This window comes from Anguilla anguilla, chromosome 9 (genome assembly GCF_013347855.1).
Source record: "Anguilla anguilla isolate fAngAng1 chromosome 9, fAngAng1.pri, whole genome shotgun sequence".
Taxonomy (NCBI): domain Eukaryota; kingdom Metazoa; phylum Chordata; class Actinopteri; order Anguilliformes; family Anguillidae; genus Anguilla; species Anguilla anguilla.
Genome location: NC_049209.1, coordinates 38469087 through 38489250, shown reverse-complemented (window position 1 = coordinate 38489250; position 20164 = coordinate 38469087). Strand labels below are relative to the sequence as shown.

Here is a 20164-nt window from a genome sequence, read left to right as displayed (position 1 = left end):
TGTTACATAATGAGTATTATACCTTATCGGACCTGTATTTGTACTCAGTCCAATAACCTTCGGTATGCATTTATTGTACATTGCTTTGGATAAAAGCATCTGCCAAATAAATGTAATGTAATGATATGATATGCACATACTCACCATAAATTTCTTGTAGAGTTCAAAGGTTAGAAGGGGATTTGGAAGTTCCCTGAAGTAGAGCTTGCATAATGACCCCACACAGTGAATGTCCTGTAGATAAATCTCCCTTGTCAGTTCAGGACTCAGCTCAGAGCAAAACTCCTGCCTGCAAATACACACATATACACAACATCTATATCAGCTAAAGGCAAATGTAGTAATAATGAAAAATAATTGTGTGAAAGCCTCAACTACTCCCCATCCCATCCACGGATTTAGTTCTCACTCATTCATTTTTGTGTGGGTTTTTGTAGGGCTGTCCCCTGAAAGTTGACGATTTGAATCATCTGTGAGAGACCTCTCAGTTGACTGAGATTCTTTGAGTCGAGCAGTCGGTTTTTTTTTTTTTTTAGACAGTCAATGTGCATTACAATACCTACCGGAATACATCATTATAGAATCTTACAATAATGGACATTGGTTATATTACAATATTGAATAATAAATAAAACTAGACAATTCCTGCAGAAATTGTGAAGTGTGGTTGCCGCCAATGCAAAGTGTCTGACATGAAGCCAAACATGACCTCATTTAGCCAACGTCTGGTTCTGTCAAGGCGGTATTCACGAGCAGCGGTTTTCCTCTCCAGATTCGGTGAGCGAGGATATCCAAAAATACCAATTTGGAATATGGAAAAAGAGAATGAATTTCCCTGATTTCTTGGGTGCTAGGGTGTTCTAAATGGTTGCTAGTGTGTTGCTAGGTAGTCGCTACATTGTTGCAAGCGATTGCTAGGGTGTTTTAGGTGGTTGCTAGGGTGTTGCTAGGTAGTTGATATGATGTTCTAAGCGGTTGCTGGGGTGTTGCTAGTTGGTTGCTATGGAGTTCTAGGCGGTTGCTAGGCTGTTGCTAGGTAGTTGATTTGGTGTTCTAGGTTGTTGCCAGGGTGTTCTAGGTGGTTTCTAGGGTGTTGCTCGGTGGTTGCTATGGAGTTCTAGGGGGTTGCTAGAATGTTGCTAGGTAGTTGATTTGGTTTTCTAGGCTGTTGCCAGGGTGTTCCAGGCGGTCTCTAGGGTGTTGCTAGGTGGTTGCTAGGGTATTCTAGGTGGTTGCTAGGGTGTTGCTAGATTGTTGCTATGGAGTCCTAGGCAGTTTCTAGAGTGTTCTAGGTGGCTGCTAGCGTGTTGCTAGGTGGTTGCTATGGAGTTCCAGGCGGTTGCTAGGGTGTTGCTAGGTGGTTGCTATGGAGTTGAAGATGGTTTCTAGGGTGTTATAGGTGGTTGCTATGGAGTTCTAGGTTGTTGCTAGGGTGTTGCTAGGTGTTGCTATGGAGCTCTAAGCAGTTACTAGGGTGTTCTAGTTGGTTGCTAGGGTGTTGCTAGGTGGTTGCTATGGAGTTCTAAGCGGTGGCTAGGGTGTTCTAGGTGGTTGCTATGGAGTACTAGGCAGTTGCTAGGGTGTTGCTAGGTGCATGCTATGGAGTTCTAGGCAGTTGCTAGGGTGTTGCTAGGTGGTTGCTATGGAGTTCTAGGCGGTTGCTAGGCTGTTGCTGTGGAGTTCTAGGTGGTTGCTAGGGTGTTCTAGGTGGTTGTTAGAGTGTTGTTAGGTGGTTGCTATGGAGTTCTAGGCGGTTGCTAGGGTGTTGCTAGGTGCATGCTATGGAGTTTTAACTCTCTGGGGTCTAAGGGTAAAATGAGGCACACTGGTGATTGTGCGATGCTCTGACATTTGTGTAAATTTCATCAACTTTACATACAGTGATTCCAAAGTGTTTCATATCTTTGTTTTCAGCACAAACTCAGCTACAACAATATGGCAGCAGTAAGTAGGTCATAATAATGTGTGGATTGTAAACTGCTCTAAAAACACACAAACTGTAAACAGTAGTTTTGAACATGCACAGGAATGTTAATAAAACACAGTAAACAATTGTGAATAAGACTTTTGGTCACTGAAATGTGTTCTTCAAGGTCTTGGGTATCAAAAGATGACAATATTTTAGCAAATCCAATGAGAAATATAAAATAAATTGCTAAAAGTTAGTGTTGTGACTACTTTTTTTACTACACCAGGTGAGAATGGGAGGGCAAATAGCCTTTCTGTAATGAATATGCATTGGGTAGGAATACCTGCCAGCTAAGTAGGCTATTCACACCTGGCCGCATGCCTCCCCACCACTAAGACAAAGACTCAGTGAGCCATTTAGAAGACAGAAACAAAGACAACTTTTGATTTTAGAACATTTATTGAAGTAAACTGCATGGAAGATGAGATGAGACTGGTGTACTCTTGCAACGTCTGCCTGGCCTCTTAGCTAGTGGTGAACTAGGCCGTGTTTCCTGATCAACATCTCTGCAAATATAATAAAAACAAAATTGTTAGGAAATGTGAAATCAAATCAAACTTTATTTATATAGCACATTTCCTTCAACAGGTGAAAATTAAATGTGCTTTACAAAAAAAGGACAAACCACTAACTAATGAAAACAAAATTTATGAAATGTGACATCATATACAAACAAAGAACCAAACAAACACAACCAGACTCAGAGAGGTAGCCTATAATTTTGAGAAGCAATGGTTAGAATCATTCGTAGTGTGGGAATTTACAAACGCGCACATTGCTGAATATTCCTACAAACACACAGATACGTTGCAATACAGTACACATATTTACCAATATGATCATAAGAAATATACTTACGCATGAAGTTGATCCTCAGCTGGATCAGTTCGCTGTTCGAAATGACACCGCTCTTTATCAGTGTCGGCTTCCGGACGGACCATTTTCCAAAATTAAACGAAATGTTCACCTCAAAAGAAGTGAATTAGGCGACACTCTGTGACATTCTATCTCGCTTTCGCAGACTTGGCATTTCTCACATGGATCTCGCATCGCCCCTCCTTTAGTCTCCTTCTATGGAGAGTAATTATAATGTTGTTAACATGTGAATGCGATTTGGGCGGACTTCCTGCTGAGCGAAATTCACATAGTAATGAGTAAAGTTTAGCGAAGCATACATGATCTAATTAATCAAATTTGGAACATTTAAAACAATTTATATTATTTGCCAATGAGCGCATTGGAAAGTCGCGAGGTTCTAAGGTTTCTGTCAATGTTTTTGTTGCGTCTGTATGATAACAGCACGTGAAGTTAATCATCCAAATAGAAACGAAAGTTAATTTAATCTTGTCGAGCTCCGCCGGTGGAGCTCTCGACCCCAGAGGGTTAAGCGGTGGCTAGGGTGTTCTAGGTGGTTGCTATGGAGTTCTAGGCAGTTGCAAGGGTGTTTTCAGTGGTTGCTAGGGTGTTGCTATGGAGTTCTAGGTGGTTGCTAGGGTGTCCTAGTTTGTTGAAAGGGTGTTGCTAGGAAGTTGCCATGGAGTTCTAGGCGGTTGGTAGGATGTTCTAGGTGGTTGCTAAGGTGTTGCTAGGTGGTTGCTATGGAGATCTAGGTGGTTGCTAGGGTATTTTGGTGGTTGCTACGGTGTTGCTAGGAGGTTGCTATGGAGTTCTAGGCAGTTGGTAGGGTTTTCTAGGTGGTTGCTAGGGTGTTGCTAGGAGGTTGCTATGGAGTTCTAGGCAGTTGGTAGGGTTTTCTAGGTGGTTGCTAGGGTGTTGCTAGGTGGTTGCTATGGAGTTCTAGGTAGTTGCTAGAGTGTTGCTAGGTGGTTGCTATCAAGTTCTAGGCGGTTGCTAGGGTGTTCTAGGTGGTTGCTAGGGTGAAGAAGTCTGGCAGACCCAAATCCACAACAGAATCAGAAGACAAATTTCAGCGAGTCTACAGCTTGCATGATAGGTGACTCACAGGACAACAGCTTCAAGCACAGCTTAACAGTGGTTGAAGTAACCAAGTCTCAGTTCTCAGAAGAGAAGAAGTCCATTGCTAAAATGGCTAAATAAGAAAAAGAGGCTTGCCTGGGCCATGAAGCACCGGCAATGCTGAAGACTGTAAGAAGGTCTTATAGACTGATGAATCAAAATGAGAAATCTTTGGTTCATCACGTAGGGTTTTTGTATGCCTTCAAGTAGGTGAAAGCAAAATCATAATCTTAACCAAATCATAATATTAAGCTAATACTAAATTAATATAAATGATTTAGCTAAGGGGGTGAAGGTATTCATTAAGTTCTTTGAATTAGCAGCGGCTGACTCAGTTCAACACAAGGTAATATAAATACAGACAACCGTGTAAATGTAATAGAGTTTATTAAACACAAAGTACCGAAAAGGCAAAGCACAATTCTCTATGATGATGTATAACAAACTATGAGTGCATGTGTGTGTAGGTGTTGTGTGTGCGTATGTGTGCGTGTGAGTATGTGAGTGAGGAATGTTGGATGTTCTCCTAGGTGGGGGTTGGGTACAGCGGACACGTGTTCACGGAGCACAAAGGAACAAGATGGAGTATGAATGGAGGGGTTTTTGAATATAGACATATTTCTATGCATGACATATATTAAACTAACGCAGCGCGGTGGGTGGTTTAGAGCCAACCGAACAAGCGGAATGTTTGCATTAATCATTAAAACACAATAACGGCCACTTACATCTAATCATAAATATGGCTAAATTCGGTCCGTCGCTAATTGTGCTAAGCCCAGAGTTACAGCCTTACTTGAGTGTCCTTTGCTTTAAGTTGGTTGTTTAAAATGTTTCCAAAACACGCAACCGGATCCTCCGCTAGCCGCTTGCTTCTTGGGACTCGCTCTGCAGGATGCATCGGTCGTGCGTGGCTCTCCTGGTTCTTCAACCACCTCTAAAAATAGAGCTTCGTAGCGCCTCGTTCCGCCAGCAGCCACCAAGGATATTCGGGCCTGGCTCCGTTGCAGGCCTTGCAAACTGTTCCTGGCGTGTGGACTCACGCGGGAGGGAGACGGGAGATGGGTGGCGAGTCCAGGGAGAGGATAATGGAAGCGAGAGCGGAACAATGTGAAAAAGAGAAGGGAGAAGAAAGAAAAAAAGAGGAGCGAAACTTCTTCTTCTTTGATGTTTTACGGCAGTTGGCATCCTTTTTAGTTGCATTACCGCCTCCTTCTGGATCTAACCATGTACTGCTGTCTGGATCTCTTATATCCTGTTACTCATTCCAGTTGCCCTCAAAAAACTAAATATCACCCTCTTTCCCTCCACCGTGTCCCCACACTCAAGCAGATCTGTAAGCCTTGCCTCCACTCCTAGTCTCTGTAATCCTGTAAACATTACCCTTGTTTCTTGCTCATACTTCCTGCATTCAATCAGGACATGCTCCACTGTTTCTGATTCCTGGCACTGATCGCAATAGCCAGTTGGATGTTTTCCTATAATGAATAGTGTGCTATTCAAGTTGCTGTGACCAATTCTTAATCTACTTATGATTACTTGCTCTCTTCTATCGGTTCCACTGTTTCTTACCATTCCTACTTTATTTTGTATTTTACATAAATCTCTTCCTTTTGTTTCACTATCCCAATGTTGTTGCCATTGTTTGATTACTCTCCTCCAAACGATGCTTTTCCCCTCTGATTTTGAAAGTTTAACATTAAGGTCCACATACTCTCTCCTGACCGCCTCCATCGCCAACTTATCTGCTTTTTCATTTCCCTGGATTCCTGAATGTGCTGGTACCCACATGAACTTTATGTTTTTCCCTTGATTAGTTATCCTTGAATTATTAAACAACAGTTCATATAATATGTCTTGGTGATTACTTCCTGATCCTGTTTTAATGCTTGACAATGCTGATAGAGAGTCACTACAGATGAGTATATTATTTGCCGTCACTCCTTCCACCCACTCTAATCCTAACAGAACTGCAATTAGCTCAACAGCATATATGCTCAAATAATCTGACGTTCTCTTACTGATTCCAGTCTGGTGACTGGGAATCACCACTGCAGCCCCTGTCACCTCTGTTATTGGATCCTTTGACCCATCTGTAAAATTCTGTAAATAGTCATTGTATTTCCTGTCCCTATGCATGTAATATTCCTGAACTAAATCTGCTGTTTTATTTCTGTGCTTTATATTCAATAGTTCCATGTCCACATAAGCATTTTGCAACATCCAGACTGGTCTCACAGGCCACAACACAGTTGGACAAAATTCAATTTCATGAATTTGCATTTGTTCTGCAACGTCCTTGCCTACCCATCCAAAGCTTGTTTTTTGTGCTTTTTCCCTCTCCCAACTAGCCTCCAATACTCTCTTAAGCCGCGTTTCCACCGCAGGAACTTTACCCCGGAACTAGGAACCTTTTGAGGAACTCAGTGCGTTTCGACCGCAGGAACTAGGGTCTAAATTTAGTTCCGGGGGCTTTATTTTACCCCCAAAAAAGTTCCTGCTCGGGGGTAGTACTTTCCAAAAGTACCGGGAACCTTTGGGGTGGGGCGCAACCGCTGAAAATTTCTGATTGGTCGACTACTTGCAGTGTTTTATTTCAACTGCCATGTTTAAAAATATGCAGCCGCAAATCGATTTATTTTCATAATAACTTCAAATCAAACTTGTATGTTATGCGGCGCAGTAGCCTAGTTTTGGTTATAGCCTGGCAACGTCTTGGAATTATAACGTGTGCTCTTCTGTTCTTTTCTTGCTTTAGTATTCGTTTTATAAAATGCTAAGCATTCGTGCTGGGGACAGCCATATTAAGTACCAAAAACATTCAAACGGATTAATTCGGTTGCTGAATATTTTCTTCCGGATTTTCTTTGTTAGCCCGTTGTAATTGACTCAAAACGTTTGATACAGTTATGTGAGGTATGCGGTAGTTCTGCGTAATTCACATTGGTGATACAGTAAAAGCAAACTGGAAATCACCTTCCGCACTTTTTGTCAGGGTAAAATAACAGGTTAATTCTAGTAATCGTCCCTTTTGCTTTTTCAGACTGCCGTAATTTTACTCTGCCATTCTTCAATTCCACAAAAAGACCAGGAAGACTATGGACTAATTTATGGTGCATGGTTCGCATCTGGAGGGCACTCCGCTAGCAGTAACTTCGAAGGAAAGCAAACGGTGGCTGTACCACTGCTAATTTAAATTTTCATGCAAGTCCGAGTTTTCGTTCTATTCTTGTCATTTTGCGATTAGCCTATATGGAATTGACGATGAGAAAGTAATCAAACAGCAAATTGTTTACAACGTGTGCATGTTTTCTGCTGTTGTTGCCAGTTATATTGAAAATGTGAATGCATTCTGTCGCCTCGGATGTCAAGACATGAAAGTGAATGTTCGCATAAAAACATAATGAATATGTTTGAGAGGATATATAAAACAGTTACAATCTGACTATTGGCCTGTTATATCCTATTTGTTGCATAACAACGGTCCAAGTTCAACTACCAACGACAGTTTGCTTGACAACGGTAAAATATGCCCTAAAATATGGCTGCAGAAGAATATTTCAATTCCAGGTGATTAAATCAATAGAAATCAATAAATACAAAAGTAACCATATATAGTCATTGTTGGTAACCCGTTGTATATAAGTGGAATAAGCCCCTCCGGGCTGTCCCGGTTATTAGAAAGTAATGTAGGCTACTTCGGTGGTAGTATGGGGTTACAGAAGAAATCATAGGACAGATGGACCGACGACAACGTCGCTTTTTCATACGTCAGTCGGCTAATTTGCCTAATCTTCGCGGGACTTTAGACCGCGGTGGAAACACAGACAACAATGGGCTGAAGGAACCTTTTAGTTCCTTGAAAAGTAGTTCCTGGGACTAAAAGTTCCGGGTACTTTTGGTGGAAACGCGCCTTTAGTTGGATGACTTTCGGTGTGTCCCCTTAGATTTATCCAGTAATTGGCCATAAACTGTTTCCTACGAATCCAGAGAGGCATTTCTCCTGCCTCAACTTGCAGTGCACACACTGGCGCCGTTTTTACTGACCCTAGGCAAATCCTCAGAGCACAACATCCAAGTCTGACAGCACAGTCTTGGCTGCTGAGCCATACACCACACTACCATAATCAATTCTTGCCTGGATTAGCGCTACATATATATACTTCAATGATGCTATATCAGCTCTCCATTCCAGCCCAGCAAGACATCTCATAAAATTAATAACTTTCTTACTTTTTTCCACTATGCTTCTTATATGCTCTTTCCATGTTAGTCTGGGATCAAAATGTACTCCCAAGAAACAAATGCATTCTACTCTCTCTAGGTTATTTCCGTATAACTTCAGATTCCTTGCTTCCCTGATTTTCTTACTTGTGAAGAACATAATTTTAGTTTTTTCCACAGAGAATTTAAAACCCCATTCTATTCCCCATCTTTCCACTCGATTTATCCCTTCTTGTAATTTCTTAACTATATGTTCTAGGTTCCCTCCCCTCTTCCATAAAGCCCCATCATCTGCAAACAGAGACCTTCCCATGCCTAACGGTATACTTTCAAATCTATCATTTATCATGACTGAAAATAAAGTAGGACTTACAACACTCCCCTGGGGAGTACCATTTTCTACAACATGCTTACCTGAGACCTCTGACCCTATCTTGACCTGAATTGACCTATCACTTAGAAAATCCCTAATCCAATTGAAGATGTTTCCCTCAATTCCCATTTTATGAAGCTTGATTAACAACCCTTCTTTCCATAGCATATCATAAGCTTTTTCCACAGCCATTTCTGCAGCCATAATCTCTTTATTCACCTGGGCTTTTCTTATCTCATCCTCTAAACACAGAACTGGATCCATTGTGTTCCTGCCTCTCCTAAATCCACTCTGATATGCAGCCATCAGTCCCCCTTTCTTCAGAAAGTGCATGAACCTCTCATTAACCATCTGTTCCATTAGTTTACATATATGTGACGTTAAAGCAATGGGTCTGTAGTTTCCTGGCTTACTAGGATCTTTCCCAGGATTTCTGATTGGAATTATAATTGCTTCCTTCCAGCTCATAGGGACTCGCCCCTCCTTCCACACTTTACTGAATAACATCAGCAATTTATTTAATCCTCCTTCACTTAAATGTTTAATCATTATATAGCTTATTCCATCTTTTCCCGGTGGACTCATTCCTGTTTTGGCTAATGCCCTCTTCATCTCTCCAACAGTAAATGGGACATCTAGTTCATTTCCACTGGTATTCTTTCTCCTTAGTGCATCCATGTTTCCAGCTTTGGTTTTTTCCCTGCCTTGCTTTTCTTCCTCATTCAGATTATAGGAACTGTTTACTGTAACAAAAGGTTTTAAAAGTAATTCAGCCTTTTCTTTATTGGTTATCGCCACTTCATTTCCGGTGCTCAGGACAGGGTAGTTCCATTCCCTCCTATCTCCTCCCATTTTCTTTATCATTCCCCAAACTTCTCCTATCTGAGTGGTGTTCCCAATTGACCCACAGAACTTCCACCAATATGACCTCTTTGACTGTCTTATCGTTTTCTTAACCATTGCCTGTGCTTTTTTGTACTGGACCAAACGCTGAAAATTATGGGATCTTTTGAACAGTTTAAATGCCTTGTTCCTACTCTTTACTGTTTGTTTGCACTTATCATCCCCCCAAGGTACTAATTTCCTCTTTGTCCTACCTGTACTTTTAGGAATACAACTTATTGCAGCTGCCATTATACTGTGCAATATTTTGCAGTTACTCATTTCTATACTCATATTGTCGCTAATCTGCTGTAGATGTTTATCACTTTCAGTCATGAAATTTCCCCAGTTAGCTTTTCCAAAAATCCATTTACCACCTGTGTTCTCTGTATTCTGTATCATTACTATATTTATTTTACTGTATATTGGATAATGGTCACTACCTATGGTCCCTTCCTGATACACATCCCATTCGCATACTGGCGCTAAGGTATTGGTTACTAACGTCAGATCTACTACAGACTCCTTTCCAGTGTTCACATCTGTGGTGGGGTGGGCGTGGTTTGAGCTTCGGCTGCAGAGAGAGAGAGTGTGAGAGGAGCGGCTCTCGGATCCTTCGTCACAACTGTCAGCTGGAGGTAATCAGCGCCGATAATTGTCAATTGTTTAATTGCGCTGAGTTGCCTCTGATTGCTTTCAAACAGTGAGCCTGGGGTTTTAAAAGCGAGACCGGAAGCCGGAGAAGAGAAGGAGCGCCGATGACAAGACGGCTACGAAACCGTGTTGAGTTTAAGAATTGTCTGAAAAAGACGAGAGTTTGAATAAAATAGCACGGCAGTGTTAATTACGAAAACGGTTGTCTCCCGTGAGTGTGTTTTTAACCAGGAGGGGTGGCACTCACTTGCCACAACATCTATCCTTGTGTTTCTGCCATCATTAATACAGACAAGGTGTTTTCCATCCAACAACTCTTCCACTACCTGCCCATTGTAATCTGTTTTATCACTCCCATAACGTATTATGTGCATTGAAGTCTCCACACCACACAATGCTTCCTCTATTTAATCCTTCTATGTCTTCCAGTCTGCTGAGTTCTAATTTCCTGCATGGATTATAGAAATTTATAACCACCAGGTTCTTCCTTTTTGCCCACACTTCAATAACCACACACTCCAACTCATTTCCAATATCAATATTTCTATAAGGAATGCCCTCCTTCACAAAGGTGACACAACCCCCTCCTGCCCCATCCTTCCTGTCCCGCCTGATTGCCCCGTATCCATTTATTATAAAATCTAAACTTGGTTTTAACCATGACTCCTGGATACACAGCAGGTCTGGTTTTTCCTTCTGACTATAAATTAACTTTTTAAAATCCTGGCCATTAGCAATCAAGCTTCTTGCGTTCCATTGGAGAATTAACATTACTACTACTATAACCCAATACATTGTGTTTCTTGACTTGCCTGAACACTTAACTCCTCCCTGACTTCCTCCCATTTTAACCCTCTTATACCCAGGTGATGCACAGCTGCTTTGACAATAACCTTGATCCCCTTGATCTTAATCAAGGGGGATCCCTGTTATCACCCCCTTACACCCATTGAGACTCTGCTCTCCAACTTTCACTGTTTTTGCGACTTTAACTTTTCCTATACACAGTAGCTTTCTCGCCTTTTCTACTTGGTTCTCAGAGTTACATCCAATTAGCAAGTTACCATCCCCTAGCACTCTCGCAAACTTGACTTCACCTACTTGTGCTCTGATTAAATATGTGAGTCTAAGCGGGTCCGTTTTCTTCACTCCACCTTCTCCCTCAAACCTCACCACAACATTAAGGGATTAAGGGACGAATAAAAAATTGGTACCATGGTGGACAGAGTGTCATCAGGCTGTAAGAAACAGGAATAGAGCATTCAGACAAGTTAAAAGAACCCATAACATGCGGTATTTGATTCAGTATAAGAAGGCACAGGCAGTGGTGAAAAGAACAGTATGTCAAGCTAAGAGGGCAAGTTGGAGAAATTATTGCAACAAAATAGGAAGAACAACACCTGTGGGAGAGGTATGGCGAATGATAAAGAGGATGGGAGGAGACAGAAGGGAATGGGAATATCCAATTATGACATCTGAGGAGGAAACAACAGTCTCTAATAGGGATAAGGCAGAGATCATGGCCAAGTCATTCACAAAGATACAAAGTTCAGAAAATTTGAAAGAAAGAGAAAGAAGGAGAAGGGGAAGAACAATGAGTCAGTATCCAGGTGTGTTAGATAGGAGGGAAGAAACAGATGATATAACAGATGTACCATTTACATTGGCAGAGATGGTGAGAGCAATAAATAGATCAAGACCAACCTCTCCAGGGAAAGATCAAATATGCTAAGTTATGCTAAAGCATCTTGGGGAAGGAGCATTCTCGAAGTTGCTGCACCTTTATAACAGAGTGTGGGAGGAGGGTAGATTACCAAATGCATGGAAAGAATCAGTACACGGTTGAAAATGGCACACCTCAAGGCAGTGTGATAAGCCCACTACTTTTCATCATTATGATTAATGACATCTTCTCAAAGCTACCAGTAGATATAGGTAGGTCACTGTTTTCGCATGATGGAGCCTTGTGGAGGAGAGGAAGGAACATGGAGTATACAATCAGGATAGTACAAGGAGCAATTGATGAGGTGGTGGAGTGGGATTATGATTGAGGGTGTAGGTTCTCAGTAGAAAAAACTCAAACAGTATTTTTCACCAGGAAAATAATTTTGGGAGTTCTTTGTGATTCACGATTAACATGCGTAGACCATATAAGGAAAATAGAAGAAAAATGCAAAAAAGTAATTAATGTGATGAGATGTTTGTCTGGTAGGGAATGGGGAGCACATTGTTCATCATTGAAAAGAATGTATGTGGCCTTGATAAGATCTGTGTTGGATTACGACAGTGGAGCGTATGGATCAGCAGCCAGGTCTCTTATAAAGAAATTGGATGTGATTCAGGCACAAGCATTGAGAGTGTGCAGTGGGGCTTTTAAAACATCGCCTGTACCTGCCCTAGAGGTAGAAATGGGAGAAATGCCGTTAGAATTAAGAAGGATGCAACTGATGGCAAATTACTGGGCTAAGCTGCAGGGACACAATGATTCTCACCCCTCAAAAGGAGTGTTGCAGGAGTGCTGGGAGAATGGAAGGTATCAGAGGGATAACTTTGGTCAGGTAGGGAATGACACAGTAAAATAATTTGTTGTTTGATTTGAGGATAAGCCCTTCAGTAGTTTATCTGGCGGTGGCTCCATGGATGCTTGTATGGCCTGATATAGACTGGTATTTCTGCCAGGACCACTGTCATCAAAGTAGAACTTTATTGACAATAAAGGCAATACAGTTATGTTTGGCGGTATGGCTCTGTTCTGGAGCTCTCCCGCCAACCACGCAGCCCGCGTGGATAAGGCCGGGAAACCAGCAGCCAAACCCCCCTAGAGGGGTACACACAGAGCAGATCCAGCAGCAAAGCAAGTTCTTAACACATGGGGATGGAGCAATACAAATTCTTAACACATAGCAATGGAGAATGCAAATTATTGACGCATGGGGATGGAGCTGGGGTGGTGGAGGGGATTTACGAAGCAATGTGCAGCGCTTGTCTACGAGCATAATGGCGAAACTCAGCAAACTTGAAGAGCCAGGTTTTCATTTTTTGAATACATATATAATACAAATTATGTATGCCTGCCCCATGTTTCTAAATTTTATTTTTAGGGAATGTTCAGACAATGGGCCTCATTCACAAAATGTCTTAAATTATTATTATTATTGTTCTCAAAAATTTCCAACAAAAAACCAATATGGGATTCATGACACATGTGCAGATCTTGTTTTTGTGCATATCCCAGGTTAATGAGAATATAAATGCTGATTGTGCTCATTTTACATGTAATCCTATTCATGTGATTACCATAAGGAAAAACAGCCATGAACAAATACAGATAAGAAAAAAATTATGAATGCCGATATGTTCTTGGAAATGTTCTTATACACAGTTTATGATCAAATGTGATTGTACACATTTCGTGAATGACACCCATTGATAGCTGGCAAATTTCTTATATTCAGTTGTTAAGAAACATTCGCTAGTTAGCTAGCTACTTGCTTAAAGGCATACTATGCAGGATTTATTATCCTGTGTTTGCTATCAAAGAAGTCTCCTCCTCCAACCCCACCCACTCACGATTCCCCCACCTAATGTAGTTAGCTGGATAGCTAGATGTAACATTAGTAGTGTGAAATGAGCGACTGTGAGCGAGAGTAAAGTTGAAGCCACACATCCTCCGTCGAGAAGCAACTTCATAATCGCCTCCATTAATTTCTATGGTGAGCGTTCTGGCGCTAAATGGCTGCCATGCATCACCCAGGTGGGTGATGTGAGTTCCTCCTCATCACTGTAAAGAACTTTGAGCATCTGGAAAAGTGCTATATAAATGTAATGATTAATTCATAAAAACCATAGTAAACCATAGTGAATTTTAGTAAGGGATCAGTTGGCATCAGAATCACTCACTGGAAAAAGGTTGTATGCTGTAATGGAGGATGCATGGAAAATGAGAAAATGATAAAAAAATAATCAATGATAGCAATAAAATAAAACTAAGCACACAGCAACAGGACAGTGCTTGAAGTTTTGTTTTGGGCTATGTCCAATAACTAAGTTAAAGTCGCTCAAAACTTTAATGAAAAGCCCCACAGATCAGGTGAGCCATCCTTCACCATATTCTTGACAACTGCATGTGTGGCATACACCATGATAATGATACAGGCCTGAATGCTTGACCCCGACACTGAGGGGTTCTGGTGGCTCTGTCATGCTGTGGGGTGCATTTGTCCCCTTTGAGGGAAAGGTCACTGCAAATCAGTATAAAGATATTCTGAGCAATTACCATTATTCTATGATGAATCATTTCTATTCTGATGGGAGTGGTCTCTCCCAGGATAGCAATGCCCCCATCCACAGGGCACGAGGGGTCACTGAATAATGTGAATAATATGCTTTGGCCTTCACAGTCACCAGATCTCAAGCCAAATGAACACAAATTGGAGAGTTTGGCCTAACACCTTACTGAGAAACTTTACATTGGTTTTTTCGTTCATTTTTCACCCGTCTGTATCTGCACTTAAAATTTTAGTGCTTGTTCTACATTACTCTTTATGGTAACCTGATTATGATACTCCACACAATAATAATAATAAATTAATTAATGCTCCAAAATGGAGTATTCAATACTCCAAAATGGCAATTAAGTTGAATGCAGATGTTTTTTTTAATTCCACAAAATAATCAAATCAAATTGTTTTCAGAAAAAATAGATTTTTTAGGTCCTGCTTCCCAGATATGCATGCAAAGATGATTGTATATTTTTACTGTAGGATTAGGAATTATGCGGTGAGTAATGTTAGTCCTTAAAAATTGCCATTCAATTAATACATGCCACTGTTAATAATATAAACAAACTGTTTTAAGGAAACTCCATGCCATTCCTGAATACCAACTGTAGCATTCAACAATACTACAGTAAATGTCACAGAAATGGGGTAGGACTCAAGCTGAGTTGAGAACTTTTAAATTTGGGGAGAAATTCCAATTCAAAATTTCACTTCTCATTTGGCCTATGCATTGGATTATATAAAAGGTTTTGGGGATTATTCAAAAATTGTTCAGTAAAATTTAACAGAAATTGGACTAGGATGTAGATCAGGAAACCCTTCTGTCATGAACTAGTGTCAAAAGTTTGAGACCTTTTAATTTTGGGTAGAAATTGCAATCCAAAAGGGTACTTTTTTCACTTTACCTGTATTGGATTACATAGTTTGGAGTGGGATTATATGAAAATGCTTCAGTAATATTTCACCCAAATCAGGGCAGTGCTACCTTCAGGATCTTTTCTTTTATAATCAAGTGTCAAAAGTTTGAGACCTTTACATTTTTGGGAGGAATTGCCATCCATTGTCCATTTTTCAATAGTCTTTCATTATTGTATTTATTTATATAGACAATTTGGAGTGTCCTTTGCACATGGTTCAGTAATATTTCACCCACACTATTTGAGATGCACATTAGTTCCTTTTCTCTCGTACACACATGATGCAATGTTGAGTCAATTAGATTGTAAGGAGAAAAAATGCATGTGACACTTGGGTATCTGATCTTTTAATATTGCAGCCTTGAAAAGACATGTGAAGTGAATGTAACCGAAATAAATTAGTTTTTTCCCCCACATTACCACCATTGTTCAGTTTCTCACTTTTCAAAGCACATTATAGCCTTTGCAAACACGTAAGGAAGGCCATCCAGTTGTATAACGCAACTAACTTAAGATGGACTGGAAATACTTAATTGGGAGCTGCGAATCGGGAGCTAACATCAGCATCATAGGAAAGGGCTATGTGTACCACATTTTTTGGCTCTAGGGAAAAATAGGATAAGGGGCTGGTCTCATGAATGTCAAAAAGAATGTGTACTATTGTGCCAGTAGGCGTCCAACCTGTGTGTGGTGGTAGAGTTCAACCATCCAAATAACTCTAGAATATGTGTTAAGCTTTGGACATACCAGTGAAAAATCTCATGTCAATAGCCATAAAATAAGAATCTGAAATAAAACAATAGGGTTTCATGACTTGTGCGGCACCTGAACAGCTAAAAGGAATCTTAATTAAATCAATGTTGTTTCAGAACCTGTGGTGCTTGGACCTCCTATTATAAGGAAAATAATTCTAACAAAAACAATTGGGCTCCAGCATCCATGGTGCATGGATCAGTAGTCAACAAAAAATGTATTATTGGGTACTTGGGCCCCTAATATTAAAATCAATGTACAGCCTCGTTGCTTGGACCCCTAAAAATAGTTTTTTTTATTGTAATATTAGAATTTTAACAGAAATGACAGGGTTCCAACAATTTAGCTACTTGAATTCCTAATTAAAATAAGAAAATTCTGGTGAAACAACAGTATTTTGCATGACATATAAAGGTTCACATGAAACAAATACATTTATAAACAAGTGATGTCCCAATCCAGGTTTTTGTCTCCCGATCCGATCTGAGTACAGTAGCATTCAGTATCGGTTGATACCGATCAAATACAGATCTTGTGATTTGTCTTTTAAAATTATTGAAACAGCTAGCCTACACACAAAACACCCAACCAATAAATAAATCATTCTGCTTGAGAATATAAATAGGCCTAAATACAGGTATAAAATACGGCTGGCTGTATTTGTTTTTCTTTGGTCTCCAAGTGCACAATTATCAAATGTTAAGCGGCAGACTCTGAAGTAGAGCCAAGTGATATGACCAAACTCATGATATTTTTCATATTATTGAAGGTATGATGGGATTTGATTTTCCAATGCAAATGCTGAATGGATAGTGCTTGTTCATGGAAGTAACGCCGCATTCAGGCAATTGATGTAAACAGAAAGTCTGGAGGCAAAGCTTTGTTACAGGCAAGAATTACTATGCATATTAAGTGTTGTAGTGTCAGACAGGATCAGAATCAGATTGGGCGTGTCCTAGCTGATACCCAATTGAAAATATGGTGGTATCGGGAGCCGATACTGATTTGTGGATCGGAGCAGGACATCCCTATTTATAAACCATCATACTCCTGTATGATTGATTGATACCTGAGACGCTGGATATTTGAGGTGATCCCTGAGAGTCTGTATATTCCATCCACGATACCATGCTTCTCAATAAATTCTGCGCAGGTCTTTAGAACTTGAGGAACTGCAAAAAAAAAAAAAAAAATTAGTTCAAAAGGTGTGTGGCCTCTACTCCATACTTTATTCTTTAAATGTATTGATATAAACATCAAGAAATGAATCAAGAAAAAGTAAATTGCACTTTTCTAATATTTTATGAATTGCAAGATTCCAGGCCAAGTTCAGCTCATCCATAAGAAATATGCAATGCTTCATTTTCAGCTACTAGTTTTTGCAATGCTATATGGGGGCCAAACATTTTGAAATTATGTAAAAATGTGATAATCTAGATAACAGAATCGTACTGAACAGGAGGAAGAAGAATTGTGAAGTAGTATCTTGAGCTAATTGCCTCACAATGGAGAATCACCCAGGTGTTTAGACCTAAAAATGAATAAGGACAATGGAAAATAATATACCACAATGGGCACCACTTCAAGAACATTGTAACCCTTAAGGCACACAAATTTTCTGAAAATTTTGTAGATTGATCACTCAAGTAGGTTTAAAATCTCTACAATGGATGAGTGTTTTTCCAGATATTGATATTATTATTATTATTTTATTTATTATTTAATTATTATTATTTCATTTTTAATTTGGGGTCTATAGGCCCTGTCTGTGGTTTGATTGGGGCAGTGTTTAGTGTGACAAATATATAAAAATATATCTGCAAGCAACAATTGCCAGCACTCACAGCCACTTAACATATATATATGTCTGGTTATATAATAGATATTATATATATAACAGACATCCACCTGCCAGTGCTATCGTGTGTAAATTCTAAATTTATTGCATTCATTTTAGATGTTAGCATTTGGTATTCATATTGGGCAAATATATTATGATCAATTGCTTTGCATCATATTTTTGAAGCCAAACTTAATGTTGCTATACATTACTTTGAAGAACTTATTTGCAGTTAGGGTTAAATTGTTTTATTCCACTTTAAGGTATGAAAACAACGTGTGTGTACAACTACATGTTGTATGATTCATCAATTTTCAGTCTGAACACAGAATGTTAGAACAAATTAATATCATTTGTTTTTGCAGAATATACATCATTTTTGTTCTTAGACTGATATCTTGTGGTTGCTTCATGTAACTGCTCAGATTTATGAAATACATTTTTGCCTAATATGAACCCTTGTACACATACAGTATTTGTTAGTGTTTCACCATCTCCAACAGTTTCTGACATAAGCAAGCACATTGCAATCCAAAGTTTTCACTTTCTGAAAACATAATATTGCAATACAGCAGTGTGAAGAAAAAACTTTTAAGCTAACTATTAAGTATTTAAGCTAAAAGATCAGAGTTTTAATGTTTTATGTATCAATCACAAATTTGTACAAATCAAAAAAACTGCGTTACTGAAGCATAGTATATACATTACTCGTATGCTTGTAAAGGAAAAGTCTTATTTTAATAAACAAGCTTTAGTTGTCTGTGCAGTTGGTTATTTGACATCTGTGAGGGCCAAAATCTATGGGACTACTGGTAGAGTATACACTTAAACTGTTAAGGTTTTTTAAGCACAAGCTAAAAGTCTTGTGCTTTTCTACTCCAAAAAGTAATGGAAAGCTTTCACATCTTTATCACTTAGCATAAGTTAGCTTTAAGGAAACTAAATGATGTTCATGCCTCCTTATTATTAGCCTACTAATGTAATGCCTGGCATTAAATTCCCAGACATAGTCATAATTGGTCCTGGCCAACTGGCCTTGTTTAAGCCATAGTAGTTCTGTTGAAATAAACAATTATTTTAACATATTGATGTGTCACAAATAGTTTTATTCAAAGAGAGACCGACAAACTGTGTGCAGACAAAACAGGAGAAACTGAAACCTGACATCACAGTATTTTGAATAGAAATTAGTCGTTAGACATTGTATTCAATGGTTTTTACTTCTGGAGGTCTAAGAAAACGTTTCTGAACATGTAAAATTATTTAAAAGTGGCAATTTATCACTAATCATTTCCTTTTATTTTTATTTTAAAGTAAGGGGTACAACTGACCCCACCTATGGCCACAACCGACCCCGAGGTCGGTTAAATCAGGGCTGTCAAACATACGACGTGCCAAAGGGTTCAATTTGGCCTGTGGAATACTTTTTAAATATTTTAAAGACATACTATGCAGGATTTCTTAGCCTGTGTTTACAATCAAAGAAGTCTCCTTTAACCCCACCCACTCACACAGAGTAAGTTACCCCACCTAACATAGGAAGCTGAATAGCTAAAGGTAACATCAGTACCATATAATAAGCAACTGTGAGTGATAGTAAGAAGGCAGATTAGATTATAGTTTATTTCCATTATGAACATAATATCGTTGGAACCTTAAATTTGAAAATTTCAGACCCACCAGAAAGTCTTATTGTCACCACCAGTAATGTTACTTACAGGTCCAACAGAAAACAGGCCAACTCTGCACCACTTAATCCCCTTGGCAAACTTCAGGTGACACCAAAGAAAAGCATTTCCAAGGTAAAATCTACTAGCTAACTTGAACAAGCCGTGTCGGTCTTTTTCCTTCGTTGTATGTGGACTTCACCAGCTAGTTGTGCAGCCACACTCAACCCTCCCAACACAAAAAACAGCACACACCCAGACAGAGATCATAGATAAGCCTTAGCATGGATATTTTATAATATTTTCCAGATAAAAATCATCCAGTACATGCCTTTAAATCTAGTACTTCAATGAGCTGTCTTTTTTCTTTGCTGTATCTGGACTTATTTGCTAGCTAGCTCTGCAGCCACATCCACCCGTCTCCACACAGAAAACCACAGCACACCCAGAAAGGTCCCAAACACATTTTGGAATTACAAATACAGGTAAAGGTTCACAAATTTGGCAAAAGTGCATAAAGACAGAGATTGCTAGTGTATCATGGATATGCCTTAGTATGGTTATTTAATAGTATTTTCAAGGTAAAACAATTCCTGCACAGTGGGCTATGCCTTTAACATTGTATTGA

General features: G+C 39.6%; 1 protein-coding gene across 2 annotated transcripts in view; it reads right to left on the bottom strand.

Moving 5' to 3' along the window:
- LOC118235584 (rho GTPase-activating protein 31-like) overlaps positions 1-20164 on the bottom strand; it is a 221010-nt gene that overhangs the window by 164570 nt on the left and 36276 nt on the right. For both annotated transcript variants that reach the window (XM_035433061.1, XM_035433062.1), the window contains exons 2-3: positions 17099-17201; positions 145-289 (exon numbers count right to left, since the gene is read on the bottom strand). In XM_035433061.1, the coding sequence (XP_035288952.1) occupies positions 145-289; positions 17099-17201 (248 nt within the window). The remainder of the gene's footprint in view (positions 1-144; positions 290-17098; positions 17202-20164) is intronic.